This window comes from Saccopteryx bilineata, chromosome 7 (assembly GCF_036850765.1).
Source record: "Saccopteryx bilineata isolate mSacBil1 chromosome 7, mSacBil1_pri_phased_curated, whole genome shotgun sequence".
Classification (NCBI taxonomy): domain Eukaryota; kingdom Metazoa; phylum Chordata; class Mammalia; order Chiroptera; family Emballonuridae; genus Saccopteryx; species Saccopteryx bilineata.
The window spans coordinates 47398159-47416338 of NC_089496.1; the positions used below are offsets into that span (position 1 = coordinate 47398159).

General features: G+C 52.2%; 1 protein-coding gene across 3 annotated transcripts in view; it reads left to right on the forward strand.

The window, feature by feature from the left end:
- Window positions 1–7283: 7283 nt before the first annotated feature.
- Window positions 7284–18180, forward strand: part of MINDY4 (MINDY lysine 48 deubiquitinase 4) — a 103672-nt gene continuing 92775 nt past the window's right edge. For 2 of the 3 annotated variants that reach the window (XR_010726613.1, XM_066239748.1), the window contains exons 1-3: window positions 7284–7462; window positions 12511–12630; window positions 16393–16628. Coding sequence is in view for 2 of the 3 variants with exons in the window: in XM_066239748.1 (XP_066095845.1) it covers window positions 7400–7462; window positions 12511–12630; window positions 16393–16628 (419 nt within the window). In the remaining variant the exon portion in view is untranslated. The remainder of the gene's footprint in view (window positions 7463–12510; window positions 12631–16392; window positions 16629–18180) is intronic. The other variant, XM_066239749.1, reaches the window with a different exon arrangement.

Below are 18180 nucleotides of genomic sequence, written 5' to 3' on the forward strand. Positions count from 1 at the left end.
ACCCCCCCACTGAGCCCCCCCCCCCGGGAGGGCGCCCCCTCTGCAGCAGACCCCGCCCCTTGTCTTTGCATCCCTCTGCCTTGTGAACCCCCCACTGAGGCCCCCCCCCCCGGGAGGGCGCCCCCTCTGCAGCAGACCCCGCCCCTTGTCTTTGCATCCCTCTGCCTTGTGAACAGAGCTTTCCTGAGCTCCGCTGAGCCCAGTCCTAGGCATGGGCGGAGGCCTGAGGTCTCCCAGGAGCTGCCTGCACACTCAGGCCCTCACCTGGCCTGGGAGGTCAGTCTGGTCGTGGCATTCCTCTCCAGTCGGAGACCGGACAGCCTGCCTCCGACTCAGCACCTCGTTTCTGACCAAGCCCAGACTCCCTGTGTTCTGGCTTTGTGCCTGTCCTTGCTGATTGGTGTGTGTGTGGGGAAACCGAGGCAAGAACCCGGGCGCTGTTGGGCACATCGCTCCAGCCCTCACTGCCTGGCCCTCCTGCCATCCTTCGCCCTGACCCACCTGTCCTGCCAGAGCCGAGACTTGCTCCGTGTGGGAGCCCTCCTATCACCACTTGTAATCGGGGAGGGTGTGACCCGCCCAGGGCCTCACGGAGGGCGAGCCGTCCAGCTGGGCCTGGACTCCAGGGCTCCGGATGGTCACCTCGAACTTCTAGCTCTCGGGTGGCTCCCCGTCTTGGAGCCTTGGTTTTCCCATCCATGAACTGGGTGATTGACTCCATGGTCTTCAAGGGTCCGGGCTGCAGCCTTGGTTTTCCCATCCATGAACTGGGTGGTTGACTCCATGGTCTTCAAGGGTCCGGGCTGCAGCCTTGGTTTTCCCATCCATGAACTGGGTGGTTGATTCCATGGTCTTCAAGGGTCCGGGCTGCAGCCTTGGTTTTCCCGTCCATGAACTGGGTGGTTGACTCCATGGTCTTCAAGGGTCCGGGCTGCAGCCTTGGTTTTCCCATCCATGAACTGGGTGGTTGATTCCATGGTCTTCAAGGGTCCGGGCTGCAGCCTTGGTTTTCCCGTCCATGAACTGGGTGGTTGACTCCATGGTCTTCAAGGGTCTTCAAGGGCTGCAGGGGGTCCCCTTTCCTGCCAGGTTTTGGGAAGGTCGGGCAGTGGGTGGGTTCCAGCCTGGTTACCCGTCTTCCAATGACTTTGGGCCTTGTCACACTCCCACTCCCCATGCCACGGCAGGGTGGGCACGGCGGAGGCGGGTGTGGTTGGCTTTCTGAAAGCCAGATGCTGGGCTCTCCTAATGGATTTCTAGAAGCTTTCTGCCTTTGCTGCTGCTGTAGAAAAGACTTCCGCCCTCCGTGGTATTGAAGGAAAAACAAGCAGTTATACCTTTAGAGGTCTAAAACGAGCACTGTAAGGCCAGTGGGGAGGCGGAGTGGCTATTTTGCTGTCCTGCAGAATCGATAACCACCATCTTCCTCAGATCTGAAAGTTATCATTACAAAGAAAAACGCATTGCTTTCTTTTCAGCCTGTTGGGTCGTCTAACAATGCTAGGGAATGGACTTCTCACTTAATTACAGATGTGCACTCGCTCTGTCTGTAGCCACACGGCCCCTGGTGGGTCTTGGAGGGGCTGGTCTTCACAGCAGCCTATTGAACAGTAAGTACAATATTTCCAGGCCTGCAGCTCAGCCTCCTTGGCTCCTGGTCCTCCCCTCCCCAAAGAAGAGGCATCAGGGTCCTAGCACATGACCCCTTGTGTATTGGGACCCACCCTGCTTCTCCAGCCTCCTGTCTGCTGAGCCCACACCAGCGGCCCAGCCTGCCCACAACCCTCCTGCCCACGTCCCACTGCCTTTGATCATGTGAGTTCCTCTGCCAGGACTAACAGCCCCCTGCCCACTGTCCCTGCCCCTAGCCTGTGACCCCTTGTTTGGCACCTCTGTTTGTGGAGACCCCTCCAAGCTCACACCAGCCGCTGCAGCAGCCCTGGCTGACCCTCTCGGGCGGCCACGCCCCTTTCCCTCCCTCCCTGAGCTTGTCCCGCCTGCTGTCTCCCACACCCCCGCCTCACACCCCCACTTCTGCCTGAGCAGCCTTGTGTTCAAGACTAAAGGGAAGCCCCGAAGCTACCTCCTCTTGACCTCACTGACCTCCTAGGGGCCCCCCCAGTCCCTCTCTCACCTCCTCAGGGGGCCCCCAGGTGCTTCTGGCTGAGCCACTGTGTGGTCCCTGGGTGCCCAGCAGGGTGGGCCCCTCCTCTGTGCTCACTGGGCTGATTTAAAGTGGGAAGGATCCTACAATTACCAACACTTCTAGCAGAGGAGAAGTGAGGCCTGAGTGAGCCAGGGTAGAGAAGAGTGTGAGAGAGGAAGGAGGCAGGGATGGACGAAAGTGTCCCCACTGGCTTGGAAACTTGGGGGGAAGAGCAGGCCCAGGGGGGTGCGTGGGGAGCCTGCCTTTGAACCTGCTCAGTTAGAGAGGCCGTGGGCCAGGTGAAGGGAGGCGGCTGGACACGGTGGTCAAGGAGGGCAGGAGAGCAAGCAGGGCTAGAATACAGACAGTTACTGTGTGGGTGGGCTTCTAGAAGGAGTGGTGACTCTCGGTTGTTCCCGAGGATGTATCAGTAGGAGGAAGGAGAGCCCACTGTGCCCAGGATAAGACAAGGGAAGCAGGGGGCATTTCCTTGGCAGAGTGCTGAAGCCTCCTCTCTCTCTCACCTGGAGATAGGAGCCAGAGAAGTCAGGCGTGCTAACCCCCAGGTGTGCCCAGGGACCCCATTAGTCCAGGGAAAAGCCAGAATTCCAGATGCACTCCTCACTGCCTCACTATGGCCCCGCGGACCAGCACTCTCAGTATCACTTGGTGCTTCTTGGGAATGCAGAATCTCAGGCCCTGCTCCCAGGTGACGTGCATGCAAATTAGCTTGAAAAGCTCTAGTCTCCGGGTCCCTAGCTGACATCCAGTGCCCTGGACCCACAGAGACAGGAGGGCTCTGGCTTCGTAGAGGCCCTGCCCTGTCCAAGGGTTTCCAGGCTCCTCTGGGTGCATCAGCTCACAGCTTCTCTGCAGGGTGAGGACTGGCAGAATCTCACTGGGCCCAAAGATGGCCTGAGTGTAGAGATTTCTTCACTAAGGAGGCCTCAGACATAGGCGCTCTGCACCTCAGCCAGCAGCTTTCTGCCCTTCACTGCCATCTGGTGGTCAAAAGAAGACATTGCCATCTCACAGGGCCCCATCCCGGCCGCCAGGTACTCGGAGACCCAGCGGACTGATGGCTGTAGGAGGACTTGCCCGCTGCTGACCTCTCCCAAGAACACAGTGGAAGCAGTTTGGGGACACTGGGCTTTAGCAGAAGGATCGCAAATGGAGTCTGCCCTCTCCCCTGGGTGAGGGGTCCTGGCTCAGACCTTCTCCCGATCACTGCCCTTTCCCGCACACCTTGTTGGGAGACGTCCGGGGCTGGAACATGAGCTGGAGGACAGAGTCCACGGGCCAGCAAGAGCATGTGGGTAGGAGGTCTCCGCACTGGTTCAGGGAGCCCCGCGCGGCGGCCACAGGACATGCGGCAGCATCCCGGGTTGGAGGGTCTCTTGCTGTGTTGGGACCTCATCCTGAGGGCCCAGGTTTCACCAGGGTGGAGGCCTGACTGCATTTGCTTTGGGAGGCTGCTTGGTGGGCGATATAGTAGAGTTGGGAGCTGAAAGCCCATGACCGTGCTACAATCGAGAGAGCATGAGGGCCTTCGCGTGGGCCAGGCGTGGTAGGTAGGCTGACATCCCTCCGCATCCCAGACAGAACGTCTCGGCCCAGTGTCAGGAGCTGACTGGCACGAGGGCCTTCCCGTGGGCCAGGCGTGGTAGGTAGGCTGACATCCCTCCCGCATCCCAGACAGAACGTCTCGGCCCAGTGTCAGGAGCTGACTGGCACGAGGGTCTTCCCGTGGGCCAGGCGTGGTAGGTAGGCTGACATCCCTCCCGCATCCCAGACAGAACGTCTCGGCCTAGTGTCAGGAGCTGATTGGCAGTGTGGGCAACCGGGCTCTAGAGATGTGGAACCTTGTAAAGCTTCTTCTAGGGACATGACTCCAGGCCTTCCCAAAGGTCTGACAGCCCGTGTTTTTGGCCATATGGATGGAGCAGCCTGACTCACTGCCCTGCCGGCCTGGTTTAGCTGACCACTCTCTGAGGCTCTGTGGTCAGCCAGGTCCACGGTAACCTGGATTCACGGGTATTCTGGGGGAACGATCTCAGAATCTCGGGTCCTCTCCACTGAAGATCAGATGGTAGGACTTTTCCTCCCTCCCTCCCTCCCTCCCTCCCTCCCTCCCTCCCTCCCTCCCTCCTTCTTTTCCCTCCTTCCTTTCTTCCTTTCTGCCTATCTGCCTGCCTGTCACCTCTATCTATAGTATATGTCTATCTATCTATCTATCTATCTATCCTTCTATCATTATCATCTTTCTTTTCCATCTATACTTGTGGCTATATTATCCATCCACCCATCCTCCACCATTCATCTTTTCTTCTTCCCTTTATTGTCTATACCTGTTGTGACTGACTACATTACATGTAGTGACATGAACCCATCACCCAACAACCTGAGTACTCAGACACGACCAAGACTTACGTGGGCTTCTCTATTCTTTGCCCCCTGCTCCTTGATGTAATCGCTAATATGAATTTTATATTTACCATTCCCTTGCTTTCAAAAAAAGCTTTTTATCACATATTTATGTATGTCTAAACCAGTGGTAGTCCACCTGGTCCCTACCGCCCACTAGTGGGCGTTCTAGCTTTCATGGTGGGCGGTAGTGGAGCAACCAAAGTATAAATAAAAACATAGATTTAACTATAGTAAGTTGTTTTATAAAGATTTATTCTGCCAAACTTAGTGAAAATCCAACATAAAGTACTTGGTAAGTAATTATTATTATATGCTTTCACTTGCTGTAACTCTGCTTTATAAATTTTATAAAGTAAAGTTACTTCCCTACTTATTAAATCACCATTACTGTGGAACCGGTGGGCGGTTAGAAAATTTTACTGCTAACAGAGATGCAAAAATGGGCGGTAGGTATAAAAAGGTTGACTACCCCTGGTCTAAACAGTCTGTTGTTTAGTCACCGATGAACTTTGTAACAGACTAATTGTTCTGTGTTATCTTCTAGGATTTGTTTTTCATCACTCAACATTATAAGATAGCTAATTCATTAATTCATCTATCCAATTACATTTATTGCATGCACAGCCCAAGCTTGGGGCCCCTGTTCTTTCTGGGGCGTAGGTGGAGGGGACCCACATGGAATTAGAGAGAGGAAGTTTCTACAACTGATCTGGTCTAGGCTTCCTGACCATTTTCCCATCGGGGAAGCTGAGGCAGCAATCCTTTGCAGTCCGGAGGTCATTACCATCTGTTGGTTATAGCGGGGGTTCCCCTTGGGTCCTGGATATACCTTCCTTGAGCCCTGCCCTCTCTCTGCGGCAGTTGTTGGTGGGCTGTGGTGAGCTCATGCCAACCTGGGCAATGTGCTAGCCCTGGTGGTGCTCCCCCCATTGGCTGACTGTGCTCACCATGCTGGCCATGGAGGAGGCCTGTGGTAGCCCGGAGGCCTGTACTGCATGCTGTGTAATCCTGCCTCATGCCTCACTCTAGGCAGCCACTAGTGACCACGGTCAGGCTTCAGCCCCGCCCTACCTGGTCAGGATGTGGGATGCTCCTGCATGGCCCTGGAGAAGAGAGAGGTTGAGCAGACAGCCTTGGATGCCGGCTTTAACACTAAGCAGCTCAGAACAGCCCCCAGACCTCCTCTCTCACCAGTGCTGCCAGCACAGGGGGCTGGGCCCTGAGCCAGGAGTGCCCGCCAGAGATCTGGTCACCCTTGGAGGCTGGGGACCGTCTATCTGCTAGAGAGGGGTTAGGAATGGGGAGGGTCTCTAACAGCTCCTGCTTTCAACACTAACATTCTATCTCCTGAAATTCTGAGATTTAAACATCCTTGTTTTAGAATTTTAAGTTTCTAACATACCTCACTCTAGGATCGATCACAGGAGTGGAATATTCCACTTTCTAATACACTAAGCCTGACAGCTGTTCTCAGACGCTACCTGACCCCTAGGTGCCTGGAGCCAGTCATGGTCCCAGCCTTACCCATATGTTTACGACAAGGAAGCCTCTAGACGGGGTGGGGGGGGTGGGGGGGTGGGGGGGTGGGGGGGTGGGGGGGGTGTAGGGGGGTGTGCGGGGGGTGTATTGGTAAATGTTTCCCAACCAGCTCAGTAAAGAAAAAAAGCAAAAGTACTCTAAAAATGGAATGGATAGATCATTTTCCCCATAGTTGAAGTCCTAAACTCCAGTACCTCCGAATGCGGCTGTATTTGTAGATAGAGCCTTGAAAATGGCGTACCAGTTCAAGTATCATTACAGGGGGACTAATCCAATATGTCTAGTGTCCTTTAAAGAAGATGAGGACACAGACATGTACAGAGGGAGGACCATGTGAGGACACAGGGAGAGGACGGCCACCCACAAGCTGAGGAGACAGGCCTCAGAGGAGTCAAACTTGCCAACGCCTTGATTGCGGGCCTTTTAACTTCCAGAACTGGGAGAAAATTTTCTGTTGTTTAAGCCACTCCCGCTGCTGTACTTTGTACCGCGGTACCTGCACACAGATACACTAGGTGATGCCCAGTTGGGACCAAGGGTGTGGAGGTGGTACCCAAGTCACTGAGAGGGAGGGAGCTGCTACTGCCAGCTCTGTCAGTTCCTAGTGTGTGACCTTCAGCACCAGATCTAAACCTTTTGGAATCTCTGTGTCTTGTTTGGAAGAAATGGGTCCGATAGCAACCACCTGGCCTGGAGGTTGTAGGATTAAAGATGTGATTGATAGAGCATGTAGAATGCTTGGTGCAGTCAGTCTCCTTATGGGAAGCCTGGCACCCAGTGGGGGAGGGGCTTGTCCTTGAATTTCAGTGCTGAGTCGGCAGAACCCTGGGCTTCTGGGTCCCCGCAGTCCAGGCCAGCCAAGGTCAGTAGGCCCTGGGGGATCCCAGGCACCAGCACCTGGAGGGGACACTTGCTATAGGATTCCTCCCCCTGGATTAAGTCGGAAAGCATTCTCCCCATTTCTCGTTTTGGGAAATGGAGACAGATGGGAGGAGTGACTTGTGCGGCCACCCAGATGGTTAGGGGCAGAGCCAGAACCCGCGCCGGGAGGCCGTGGGCGGCTCCTGGGTGGCACTGGGTTTTTCTGTCTAGAGCCTCCCGCTCCCAGCAGCGAGTGTAAAGGACGCCCCTCCCCGCCCCACCCCCGGGCCGCGGGCTCCCGGGAAGGGGAGGAGTTCTCCCCGAGCCGAGGACACCGTCGCCACGGCAACGCGGCCATACTGGCCAACGGACCGAGGCCTGGGCCTGGGGCTGCGTGGCCGCGGCCGCGTGGGTAGAGCGGGCAGCATGGACAGCCTCTTCGTGGAGGAGGTGGCCGCCTCCCTGGTCAGGGAGTTCCTGAGCAGAAAGGTACGTGGCGCCGCGCTGCTCGGCTCGGGGCAGTGGCTCTGATTTGGGGGCGCCCCGGGGTCTCCGCTGCAACCTCTACAATGTTCCTGGAGGGAGATCTTCCCTGCCCGCTGCCTGCCCCGAGATGCCCGACAGAAGCGCCACTTCCCCGGGCCGGGGGGTGGGGGACTACACTTCCCAGGAGCCCCTTCTGTCACCGCGCACTTCCCGCAAGCTGGCTGGACCGCAGCCGCCCTCCCGGGCTTGTCCCCTCCCGGGCTTGTCCCCTCCTGGCCCTGCGGTGGCCGGGACGCGCCCAGGAGCGATGGCCCAGCGCCGCTGTCCATGAGGAGCTCTGCCCAAGACTTCCGTCCCACCTGGAAGAACTGCCCCCAAACGGGAGCTTGACGGGCTAACAAAGTTCTTGACAGTCAGACCCTCTTCACCAACAGTTTAGTCGTCAGTTTCGTTTTTAAAGTTCTGTTTGTCTTGTCCCAGGAGAGTTCTGGGAGTGCTGGAAGGTTGGAAAGCCCCCCCCCCCCGCCCGCAAAGAAGTGGCTGAGGGTTATGGTGGATGAGAGCTAGGGACAGCAACCATTATTCCTTCTATACAAAGTGACTGAAGGCTGGCCACTGCTCTGTGTCTTGGGTCCTCCTGATGTCTGTCCTGTTGAGGAGGGTGATGGTCACTTGTCTGGGATTAAAACAGAGACACAAACAAAATAGTGTTTAGAATGGAGGGTAGGGGAAGAGTATTGGAGTCAGAGTTCAAGTGTCCGCTACTAGCTAGCAGTGTGAGCTTTGGCAGTCACTCACTGCCTTGATCTCCTACCTGTGAAACAGGAATAAGAAGATTTACCCGTAGCATATTTATAATGAGGATTAATAATGTATCGGCAGCTCCCAAGCATTGTATGGGGCACATAGTAGGTATTCAACACTGTCTTCTCTCCATCTCTGATGTGCTCCTATTTTGAAAGTGTTTGTTAGCTTTTTAAACATGTGTTTTTATTTAAAGAAATGTTTTTAAAGGTCTGTGGCTTCATTGTATCTGCTCTGATTTTCTGGCTACTTGACTTTCCATCACTGAGTCCCACCAGACATTGAACATCAGTGACACACCCTGTGAGGCTTGACCACTATTTTTATTAAGTGAGAGGTGGGGAGGCAGGAAGACAGAGAGACTCTTATATGTGCTCAGACTGGGATCTACTAGATAAGCACCCTACAAGGTGATACTCTGCACATCTGGGGCTGCTGCTCTGTTACTCGGCAATCTAGCTATTTTAGAGCCTGAGGCAAGACCATCCTCAGCGCCTGGAGCCAACTTGCTTGAACCATTTGAGCCATGGCTACAGGAGGAGAAGAGAGAGAGAGAGAGAGAGAGAGAGAGAGAGAGAGAGAGAAGGGGGAGGGGTGGAGAAGCAGATGGTCACTTCTTCTGTGTGCCCTGACTAGGAATTGAATGCGGGACGTCCACATGCCTGGCCAACACTTTATTGCTGAGCCAACGGGCCAGGGCCACAATCACACAATCATTTTTTTAAAAAAAGTCTAGACACCAAGCAAAACTCTCCGAGTTTTCCTCATTCTTTTCCTGTCTAGAGTACAAACGAATTCCAAATTCCTCACCTGATGATATCCGGGGCTCCCCAGGACCTCAGCCTACCGCCCCAAGCCCATGTCTAGCTTCCCCCACACGCTGTTCCCGTTGCGCCCAAGCCCCAGTCCCTTCTGGAGGGCTTCCCCTGGAACTCCGGGTGGAATCCTGGCTCATCTTGTCTGGTTTGCTCACCGACGCTCATGTTATAGTTCATCTGCTTTTCTCATCTCCCAGAGAGGTCCACAGAGCTGACACCTGAACTGGGTGGGTGGCACCTTGGCAATTGTCTGGTTCACCTGGCGTCTTCACCCTCCCATTTTTATCTGGGCACACTTGAGGCCCAGAGAGGAGAAAAGAGTTGCCGCAGTCATTCAAAAAGTCGTTGAGAGCTGGGACTGTAGCCCCTGTGGCCTGCTTCTGTCATCGTCTTCTGCCCTGGGGCAGAGACCATGTGCTCCCCACCAGGCTGGACACAAGTCCAGTACCAGCAGTTGTAACCAAGAGAGTTCCCATTACGATTCAAGGTCCCTTCTAGGTGCCTGTTTTCTCCAATCCTTGTACCAGTGCTGAAGGATGGGTATAATCACTTTCTTTCCTATAGGACTACAGTAGGAAGTGAAGAAACTTGCCCGGGGTGAACAGGTCAGATCATGTCACTTCTGGCCAAAACCTCCATGTGTTTCCTGTTACAATTAGAATCAAGTCCAAGCAAAGGTCGCAGCAGGGCCTTCAGGGCTGGCTGTGACCTGGCCTCCCGCTCCCCCTCGGACCTCACCCCTCAACCCTGCATCAGGGCCAGCTACAGTGGCTTCCTGACACTCACCAAGTGTGACCTCCTCTCAGGGAGAGTCATGACAGTCTCCTGGTGATGTCAGGATCTACCGAGGTGACTCTCCTGGTGCCCCAGCCTCCCAGATCCATGGCCCCCTTTCTGCAGTGACCAGCCCCATTCTACCTCCGCCACCCTTTCCTGTGACCGTGTCCTAGGCTTGTCATTGTCAGTGCTGTACCCTTTCCACGATCTCAGTTCCAAGCACCCCGCAGTCCTCATTTCCAGCTCTCCACCACCCTCACAGTCCGACACGAACTATTCTTCCACCTCCCTCCCCTCTCCATTCCAGTTCCTGCCACCTTGTCGCCGTCCCTCAGCCCTATCGAGTGTGAGCTCCGTGAGGGCCATGACTCTCATCTGTTCACTCCTCTGCCTCCAGGAGCTGAACTAGTGGGCTGGAGGTTTGTTCCCTTCATTCCATAGACGGGAAACCGGAAGGCAGGGGTGAGCACGTGGCCGATGCTCAATAAGTCACTGTCTCCTGTCATTGTGTCCTCATCGTTGTCTCCATAGCAGTGCATATTAGCAGCCGCCATACTGGAAACGGGCCCCTTGTTTATGGCTTGCTTCCTCAGCAGAATGTCAGCCCCATGGCGGAAGGGGGGAACTTTGCTGCTTCCCTTCTGTATCTCCTGCATCTGGAGCAGCCTGGCACGTAGTGGGTGCATGTCAGATGTTTGTTGGGTGAATGAAGATTCAGAGGGCAGGATGGGACCAAGGACTGGCGGATCCCCGAGGGTGTTCTTGTCCACCACCCCAGTGATTTTCAAATGCCAGGTTCAAATGCACACAATTCTGGAGAGTTTGGTAAAGGTGCCAAGACTTGCTGATCTGAGCTGTTGACCAGCTGTCATCCAGCCGAGGAAGGCCCTCACTGCAGAGGTTGCCCGTCGCTGTGGTGGGGGGAAGGACGTGGGGAGGCCCAGGTGGCATGCTGATGCTTGCTCCCGAGACACCCCTCTTCCGGTCGCTCTTACGCATGTCCTCCCTTTCCCCAACACGCCCCCTTCTCTCCCTCTTCCCGCCAACGTTTTCTTTGGTTCAGGGTTGTGCTCATACCTCTTGTTTCACAAATTCTTCTTGCCTCAATTCACGGCCAACAACAGGTTTTGTCTTGTTTTCCCAGCAGCGAGACCCTCTGCTAAGTTCTGAACGCAGAGCCAAGAGGAGAAGTTGAGGCCTGTCTAGCTCTAAGGTCTGGCTCCTTCCAGAGCAAAGGGCTCCTCTGACTCCAGGCTGGGCTGTTGGCAAGGTAGCTTTGCCTCGTCTCCACTCTGCAGGGATTACCGTGGCCTGGCGAGATGGGCGGTCAAAGCTGTTGTGCTTGTTTTTCCAATGAAGAAGCCGGGCTCTACAGGGGACAGCACTTCCCATTGCTGGAGTGCGTCTTCGCTAGGCCTTCTGGAAGTTTAAGTCTGGATGATGGAAAGTGGCTTCCTGTGGGCCTGGGTTGTAGCATTGCTGGCTCACAGGCTGCGCCCATTGGAAGCTCTACTAGGTGATTCCTTGGGCTAACCAACCCTGGCTCCCCACCTGAGCAGAGGAGGGGATGAATATTGACCTTTTGTTCATTTTTTTTTAAGCGAACAAGAGAGAGACAGACGGTGACAGACAGGAAGGGAGAGAGATGAGAAGCATCAACTCATAGTTGTAGCACCTTAGTTGTTCACTGATTGCTTTCTCATATTGCCTTGACTGGGGCTCTACTTGAGCAAGTGACCCCTTGCTCAAGCCAGCAACCTTGGGCTCAAGCCAGTGACTTTGGGCTTCAGTCCAGCGACCTTTGGGTTCAAGCCAGCAACCATGGGGTCATGTCTGTGATCCCACGCTCAAGCCGGCAACCACAGCGTCCCAGGCTGATGTTCTATCCACTGTGCCACTGCATGGTCAGGCCCTTTTGTTTGCTTTTAAAGCTTCATCTTCTGTGGCCCCAAAACTGGGGCCACACCCAGGGCTCCTGAGCCAGGCTGTAGTGAGTCAGTTACCTGAATTGCATTTCCTTCTCTGTGAAATGGCTTGACGGGACACCCACCTTACTTTGCTTAACCCACGGGGTCTGGTCGTAAGATTTAGAATAGTAATTGCGAAGATGATGTCAAAGTATAAAGGTTATATAAAAATTCTTAAGTCAGTTTTTGGTCTTCACAGTATTCTCCTGAGGAAGGCAGGATAAGAATGATCATAATAGCCTGACCAGGTGGTGGCACAATGGACAGAGCATCGGACTGGGACGCGGAGGACCCAGGTTCGAAACTCCAAGGTTGCTGGCTTGAGTGCGGGCTCAACCGGCTTAAGCAAGGGCTCACCAGCTTGAGTGTGGGATCATAGACGTGACCTCATGGTCACTAGCTTGAGCCCAAGGTTGCTGGTTTGAGCAAGGGGTCACTCGGTCTGCTGGAGCGCCCCAGTCAAGGCACATATGAGAAAGCAATCACTGAACAACTAAGGTGTGCAACAAAGAATTGATGCTTTTCATCTCTCTCCCTTCCTGTCTCTCCCTCTCTGTGACTCTGTCAAAAAATTAAGAAAAAGAATGATCATAGTAAACATCAGCAGTCTGTTGGTTATACCCTGCCAGAGAATGGAGGGTTTTGATTTAAAATGATGAATAATGATTCGGATCCCTTCCCCCAGGGCCTAAAGAAGACATGCGTGACCATGGACCAGGAACGCCCACGCTCCGATCTCAGCATAAACAGCAGAAACAACCTCCGCAAGGTTTTGCATCTTGAATTTCTCTACAAGGAGAACAAGGTGCGTGTTCTTGATGTGTGGTGTGAGGCTCTGAAACGGAGTTTGGCAATGTCAAAGCACGCATGAGCCCTGCCAGGCCCTCAGAGATGGGTAGCAGGAGGCGGGCCACGCCTGCGGTCAGGGAGTAACAGATCCAACCGTGCTGACAAGTGCCAGGTGTGAGTCAGGTATCAGTCTCAGCTCCACCCCCCAGCCCCCCCCAAAGGCATACTGCACACGCCCAGCTAGCAGGCTCATTTCAAACTCGAATCTGTAACATTGTTCCCTGTGCTCCCTCCTCCCCCATGAGGCTATTTTTAGTCAGACTTTTCTTAAGAATATAGTATTTGGTTATCTTAAAATTTTCCGTTCCCTGCCTGCCTAAGGCTTCCCTTCACAGTTCTGAATACTACCTTATTCTTAAGTCTACTGTGATATTTAAATCCCGCAGAAGGGAGTCTTGGGTTCAGCTCCCCAGGTGCCTTGGAGTTGAGGATGGGTGGGGTGGGCGGGGCTTCTCGGGTGGGCGGGGCTTCCCCATACGAGCCTCAGTCCCCCACCCCCACCCCGTCACAAGCTCTCATGGCACCCTGTAGTTTTCCTTTGCTGTGCTTGTCAAGGTTATGATAGAGTACTTCTGTGCTCGTTTAATTAGTATCTGCCTCCCCAACCACCTTGAACGCAGCAGGAAGCAAGAGATGGCATCTCTTTTGTTCACTGTTGTAATCCCCATACTTGCTGTGTTGCCGATGACATAGTAAATAGTCAGTGTGTATTTCTGGATTATCTGATTGACTGAGTGAGTGCAGGAAGTGTGTGAATGAGTGAAGTTACCCTTCAGGCCTAATGGCTCTTTCTGTTAGGAAGACAGACTCTTCTAACTGGATTTAAGAACGGGCTTCCCAGCAGACGTTGCCTTGTGGTGGGTGGGGCACAGTATCAGAGTTGGAAAGAACCTTATGATCATGTAGTTTAGCAATTATCGGAAGAAAAAAAGGCAATAGAAGGATAGCTCCTGCGGAAGTTCAATGTGGAAAACAAAGAGTGGAAGCAGTCCTGTTTGAAGTGTAGCCGAAGGGATCCTGCCTTCTTGGCCGTAAACCACCGATAGAGTGGGGACCCTGCCCAGGGAGCCGTGAGCCAGGGAAAAGCGGCCTGTCAAGGTCTCCATCAGTCACCGGGTAGGAGAGGGGCTAGAACCAGGTCTTCCGATTCCCAGTCCTATCCTAGTAATGGCTTCCTTTCACTCGAACCCTTTTTTCAAAAGACATCTCAGCAGGCTGGGCTGGTATGGGGGAGCAATACCCCCGGCCCTCCAAGGCTGGGGCACTGCTGGAGGAACCTGAGCACAGCCTGAAGACCACCCTTGTGCACATCACAGCCCAGGGAGGGACTCAGGCCAGGTTTCCCTCCATAAAGTAAAGGAATTTTTTTATTTTATTTATTTATTTATTTTTCTGAAGCTGGAAACGGGGAGAGACAGTCAGACAGACTCCCGCATGCGCCTGACCGGGATCCACCTGGCACGCCCACCAGGGGCGACGCTCTGCCCCTCCGGGGCTTTGCTCTGCCGTGACCAGAGCCACTTTATCGCCTGGGGCAGAGGCCAAGGAGCCATCCCCAGTGCCCGGGCCATCTTTGCTCCAATGGAGCTTTGGCTGTGGGAGGGGAAGAGAGAGACAGAGAGGAAGGGGGGGGGTGGAAAAGCAAATGGGCGCTTCTCCTATGTGCCCTGGCCGGGAATCGAACCCGGGTCCCCCGCACGCCAGGCCGATGCTCTACCACTGAGCCAACCGGCCAGGGCCAAAGTGAAGGAATTTTAAGCAAACCTATAAACCACAACCAATTGGTATCATCATCCTGCAGGAACTGTTCGGGTGGCCAGGAGATCTTGTGCCCCAGAGGGAGGAGAAAGGGCAGTGGCTGCCAGGGGAGGTCCTGTCAGAGGCTCAGTAAAGACATCAAATAATGCCCCTCATCCTCTGGGTCCTGGGGTGACACTCGGGCCCCTCCGTCTCCTGTGTGCTGTCGGCTAAAGCCCTGTAGAAAGAAGACTGTTGACCCAGGCAGCAGACATCTAGACATTCTCCATTTTAAGCCAGGAGAGTAGACTGTACATTTTAGAAAGATTTTTCCACAGAGAGTGAGACAGTTAACTAGAAAATTCAGTGAACAATTCTGGTGCAGTGAGATTTTTTTTAAATGTAAGTATACCTTTACCTACTTTTTTAGAAGTATCTTTCTATTCAAGTCATTTGTATTTCTTCTCCATACTATAGTCTCCCTAAGATAACTGTTATGTTAAGATACTTGAGATATTTTCATTAGATCTTGATAAGTACCCGATTATGTTGATTTACACAGTAGTTATTAGCTGTTACACAATGAATAGGAGCTTATATTTTACAGAGAAAGTACGTTTTTATCTGTTGCAAAATGACTTTGACAATCTCATAAAGCTAGTATGATTCGGGGCAGCCCTGCAATTTAATGTTAATTTCAGTAACTTGTCTTTCCTTATTAAGTAAATGATAAATAAAAATGCCTGTATAATAACATTGAGGTTTTGAGAAACGGTGTGTAGATTCATGTAACGGCTGTGTCTATTATGAGCAAAGTGATATGCGAAGCCATAAAGTATAATTCAAGTAATCCAGGGCCCTAAATCTTTCGTATTGAAAGAAAAAGCAAGAAGGTGGAAATAAATTATGTAGTATCTTTTCCCCGACTCTCTTTCTTATAAGTTTCATTTAGACTTAGACAAATATTTTTTTTGGGGTTCTATACTAAAAAAAATTACAATCGTTCCCTGATTTTTGACTGCCTGATACATCCATTGAGTTTGGTCCTAACGCATTTGGCTGTGGTCTAGGCCCCTGAGTTCTGCCGCGTAGATCAGGAGACTAGGAACAGGAGGGACTGAATGTGCCCAAGGGTCCCCCTGTGCCAGGCTGTCTGACAGGTGCTCTATCGCTCTCATTGCAAACTCACCAAATGCCCCACGTCTGGGTGTACTTCCCAGGGGCCTGGTGTTTCCAGGCAAGTGGTGTGAGGACTGACAGTTACATGGCCCGATCCCTGAGGCCAGTCTGGGGTCTGTCCACACTACTTACAGGAATTTGAGAGGAAATCGGGACTCCAATCTTTGTTTTGGCCCAGTAAGACTCAGTGGGGCCTGGGAATACGTATTTTAAAAAAATTTCCTAAGGTGATATTTGGTATGGTCAGGGTTAGGGAATGCTGATATTCCTTATTTCCAAGACTGGCTACTAAAGAGTTTCATTGTATCTTTTTATTTTTTTTAAGATTGGGGTATAAACCGAGTCAATCCTGACTGCTTCTCCGTGTTCTTTGCAGTAACCTTCTCTTGTGTTGTTCCTAAGTCCCCAGTGTCACATGTCGAGTACACCAACTACAAGAAGGTTCAGGTCCCAAATGTCAGCAGACTTTGGAGTCAGCAATCCCTAAAGTCTTAATTTTTTAAAAATGAAAGGGTATATATTTTATAGTTATTCCCAGGAGAAAAAAGCAAGAGGGAATTTGAATTAAAATTGAATTGTCTGACTCATGCAATGGATGCCACCTCCTTTAGGGTAGAGATTTTGACTTTGTCTCTGTGCTAACCAAGTCCTTCACATGTAATAGGCAGTCAGTGGACATCTCCTGAGAGAATGTGTAGGTGAGAAGTTGATACATTTTATGAAAAGATTAGATTAGCCATCTTTACCACCCTTCCTCCGAAGCTGAACATGCAATTAATGATATTTTTTCTTCCACTGATAGGCAAAGGAAAATCCTCTGAAAACAAACCTTGAACTCATTACCCGATACTTTCTGGATCACTTTGAAAACACTGCTAACAATTTCACTCAAGAAACACCAATGCCTGCACTCTCACTCCCAAAGAAAAGTACCAAGTTACCGTTGAGAAGCTCAGAGACCACGCTGGTAAACATATATGACCTGGCAGATGAAGACACGGCATGGAGAACGTCACTGTCAGAAACGAGCAAAGCCAGGTATCTCTTCTGTTTTCCTGTTGCTGCTATGACAAATTAAACTCTGTGGCTTTAACAGCCAGGGTTCTTCTGAGAAACAGAACCAACAGGAGCCGAGAAGATGTGTGTGTGTGTGTGTGTGTGTGTGTGTAAAGCAATTTATTTTTAGCTCACTTGATTGTGGGGGCTGGCAAATCTGAAATCTCTAGGGAAGACTGCCATACTGACAACTCAGGCAGGCTTTCTGTGTTCTAGTCTTGAGGCAGAATTACTTATTCTCTGAGAAACCTCAGTTTTTGCCCTTAAAGTCTTCAACTGATCGAGTGAGACCCACCCATGTTATCTAGGGCAATCTCCTTTATGTTAACTGATTGTAAATGTTAATCATATTTAAACAATACCTTCATGGCAATATGTAGGCCAGTATTTGACCAAACAACTGGGCACTATGACCTAGCCAAGGTGACACCCAAAATTTAACCATTGTGGTCTCTTAACACAAATTTGTTATCTTGTAGTTCTGGAGGTTAGAAGTCCAGAATCGGTCTGACTGGGATAATGGCGAAGTGTCAGAAGGGCTGGTTCCTTCCAGAGACTTTGGGGGAGAATCTGTTTTCTCTTCCTTTTCCCGCTTCTAGTGGCCACCTACATTCCTTGGCTTGTGGTCGCTTCCTCCGTCTTTGAGGCATTTCATCCACCCTCTGCCTCTGTCATCACATCTCCCTCTACTGATTCTGATCCCCCTGTCTCCCTCTAATAAGGACCCTTGTGATTCTAGGGGGTCCATCCAGGTAATACAGAATAATCTCTCCACGTTAAGATCTTGAATCACATCTGCAAAGTCCCTTGTCCATGTAAGGTAACCCAGTCACAGATTCCAGGGGTCAGGATGTGGACATCTTTGGGGGACCATCATTCAGCCTTCTACACTCTGCACTTCAAAATCCCTGCTGTGGAACACAGGTGTTTCCCTCCGGAGGCCACGGGAAGAGACCACTTTGTGATGGAGGGTGCTTGTGATTTAAAGTCTTTAACTTAAATCCCATGATTCATAAGGGTCAGGGGCTTGTTTTGTTAGCATCTTCTTAGAAGGCAACAAAACACTGGAGAGATGGAAAAATCTGCACAATACAGCCTTTAGGAACTCCTAGGAAGAAAATGAATTAGCATTCTTGGTTGGACCTTTAGTATTTGGAAAACTGTCCTGTTGCATTACAACCTTACCACTCTGCATACGGTCTCAGCGTGACCCCCACTCCCGGGGAATGGGGGTTCTCTTCCAGCGCTGCGGAAAAGCATTTCCTTCCCTGAGGGAGGCCAGAGCTGAGGGGTGGGTGTCGAGATTGCAAAGGGTGAGGACCACGGAAAGATGAACTCACGGCTGGAGAGGTGCACGTTAACGAGGCTGGTCCGACGAAGATGGCTCCTCCCTCACAAACACTGCCTGACTGGGAAATGAAATATTTCTGAAACGGTGAAAACTGCCGTGCTGTCGCTGACGCTCCCGAGTCCCACCCAGTTGCCCAAACTCAAACGTGGGTGTCACCCTTGACCCCTCCTCGCCTGTTAGTTT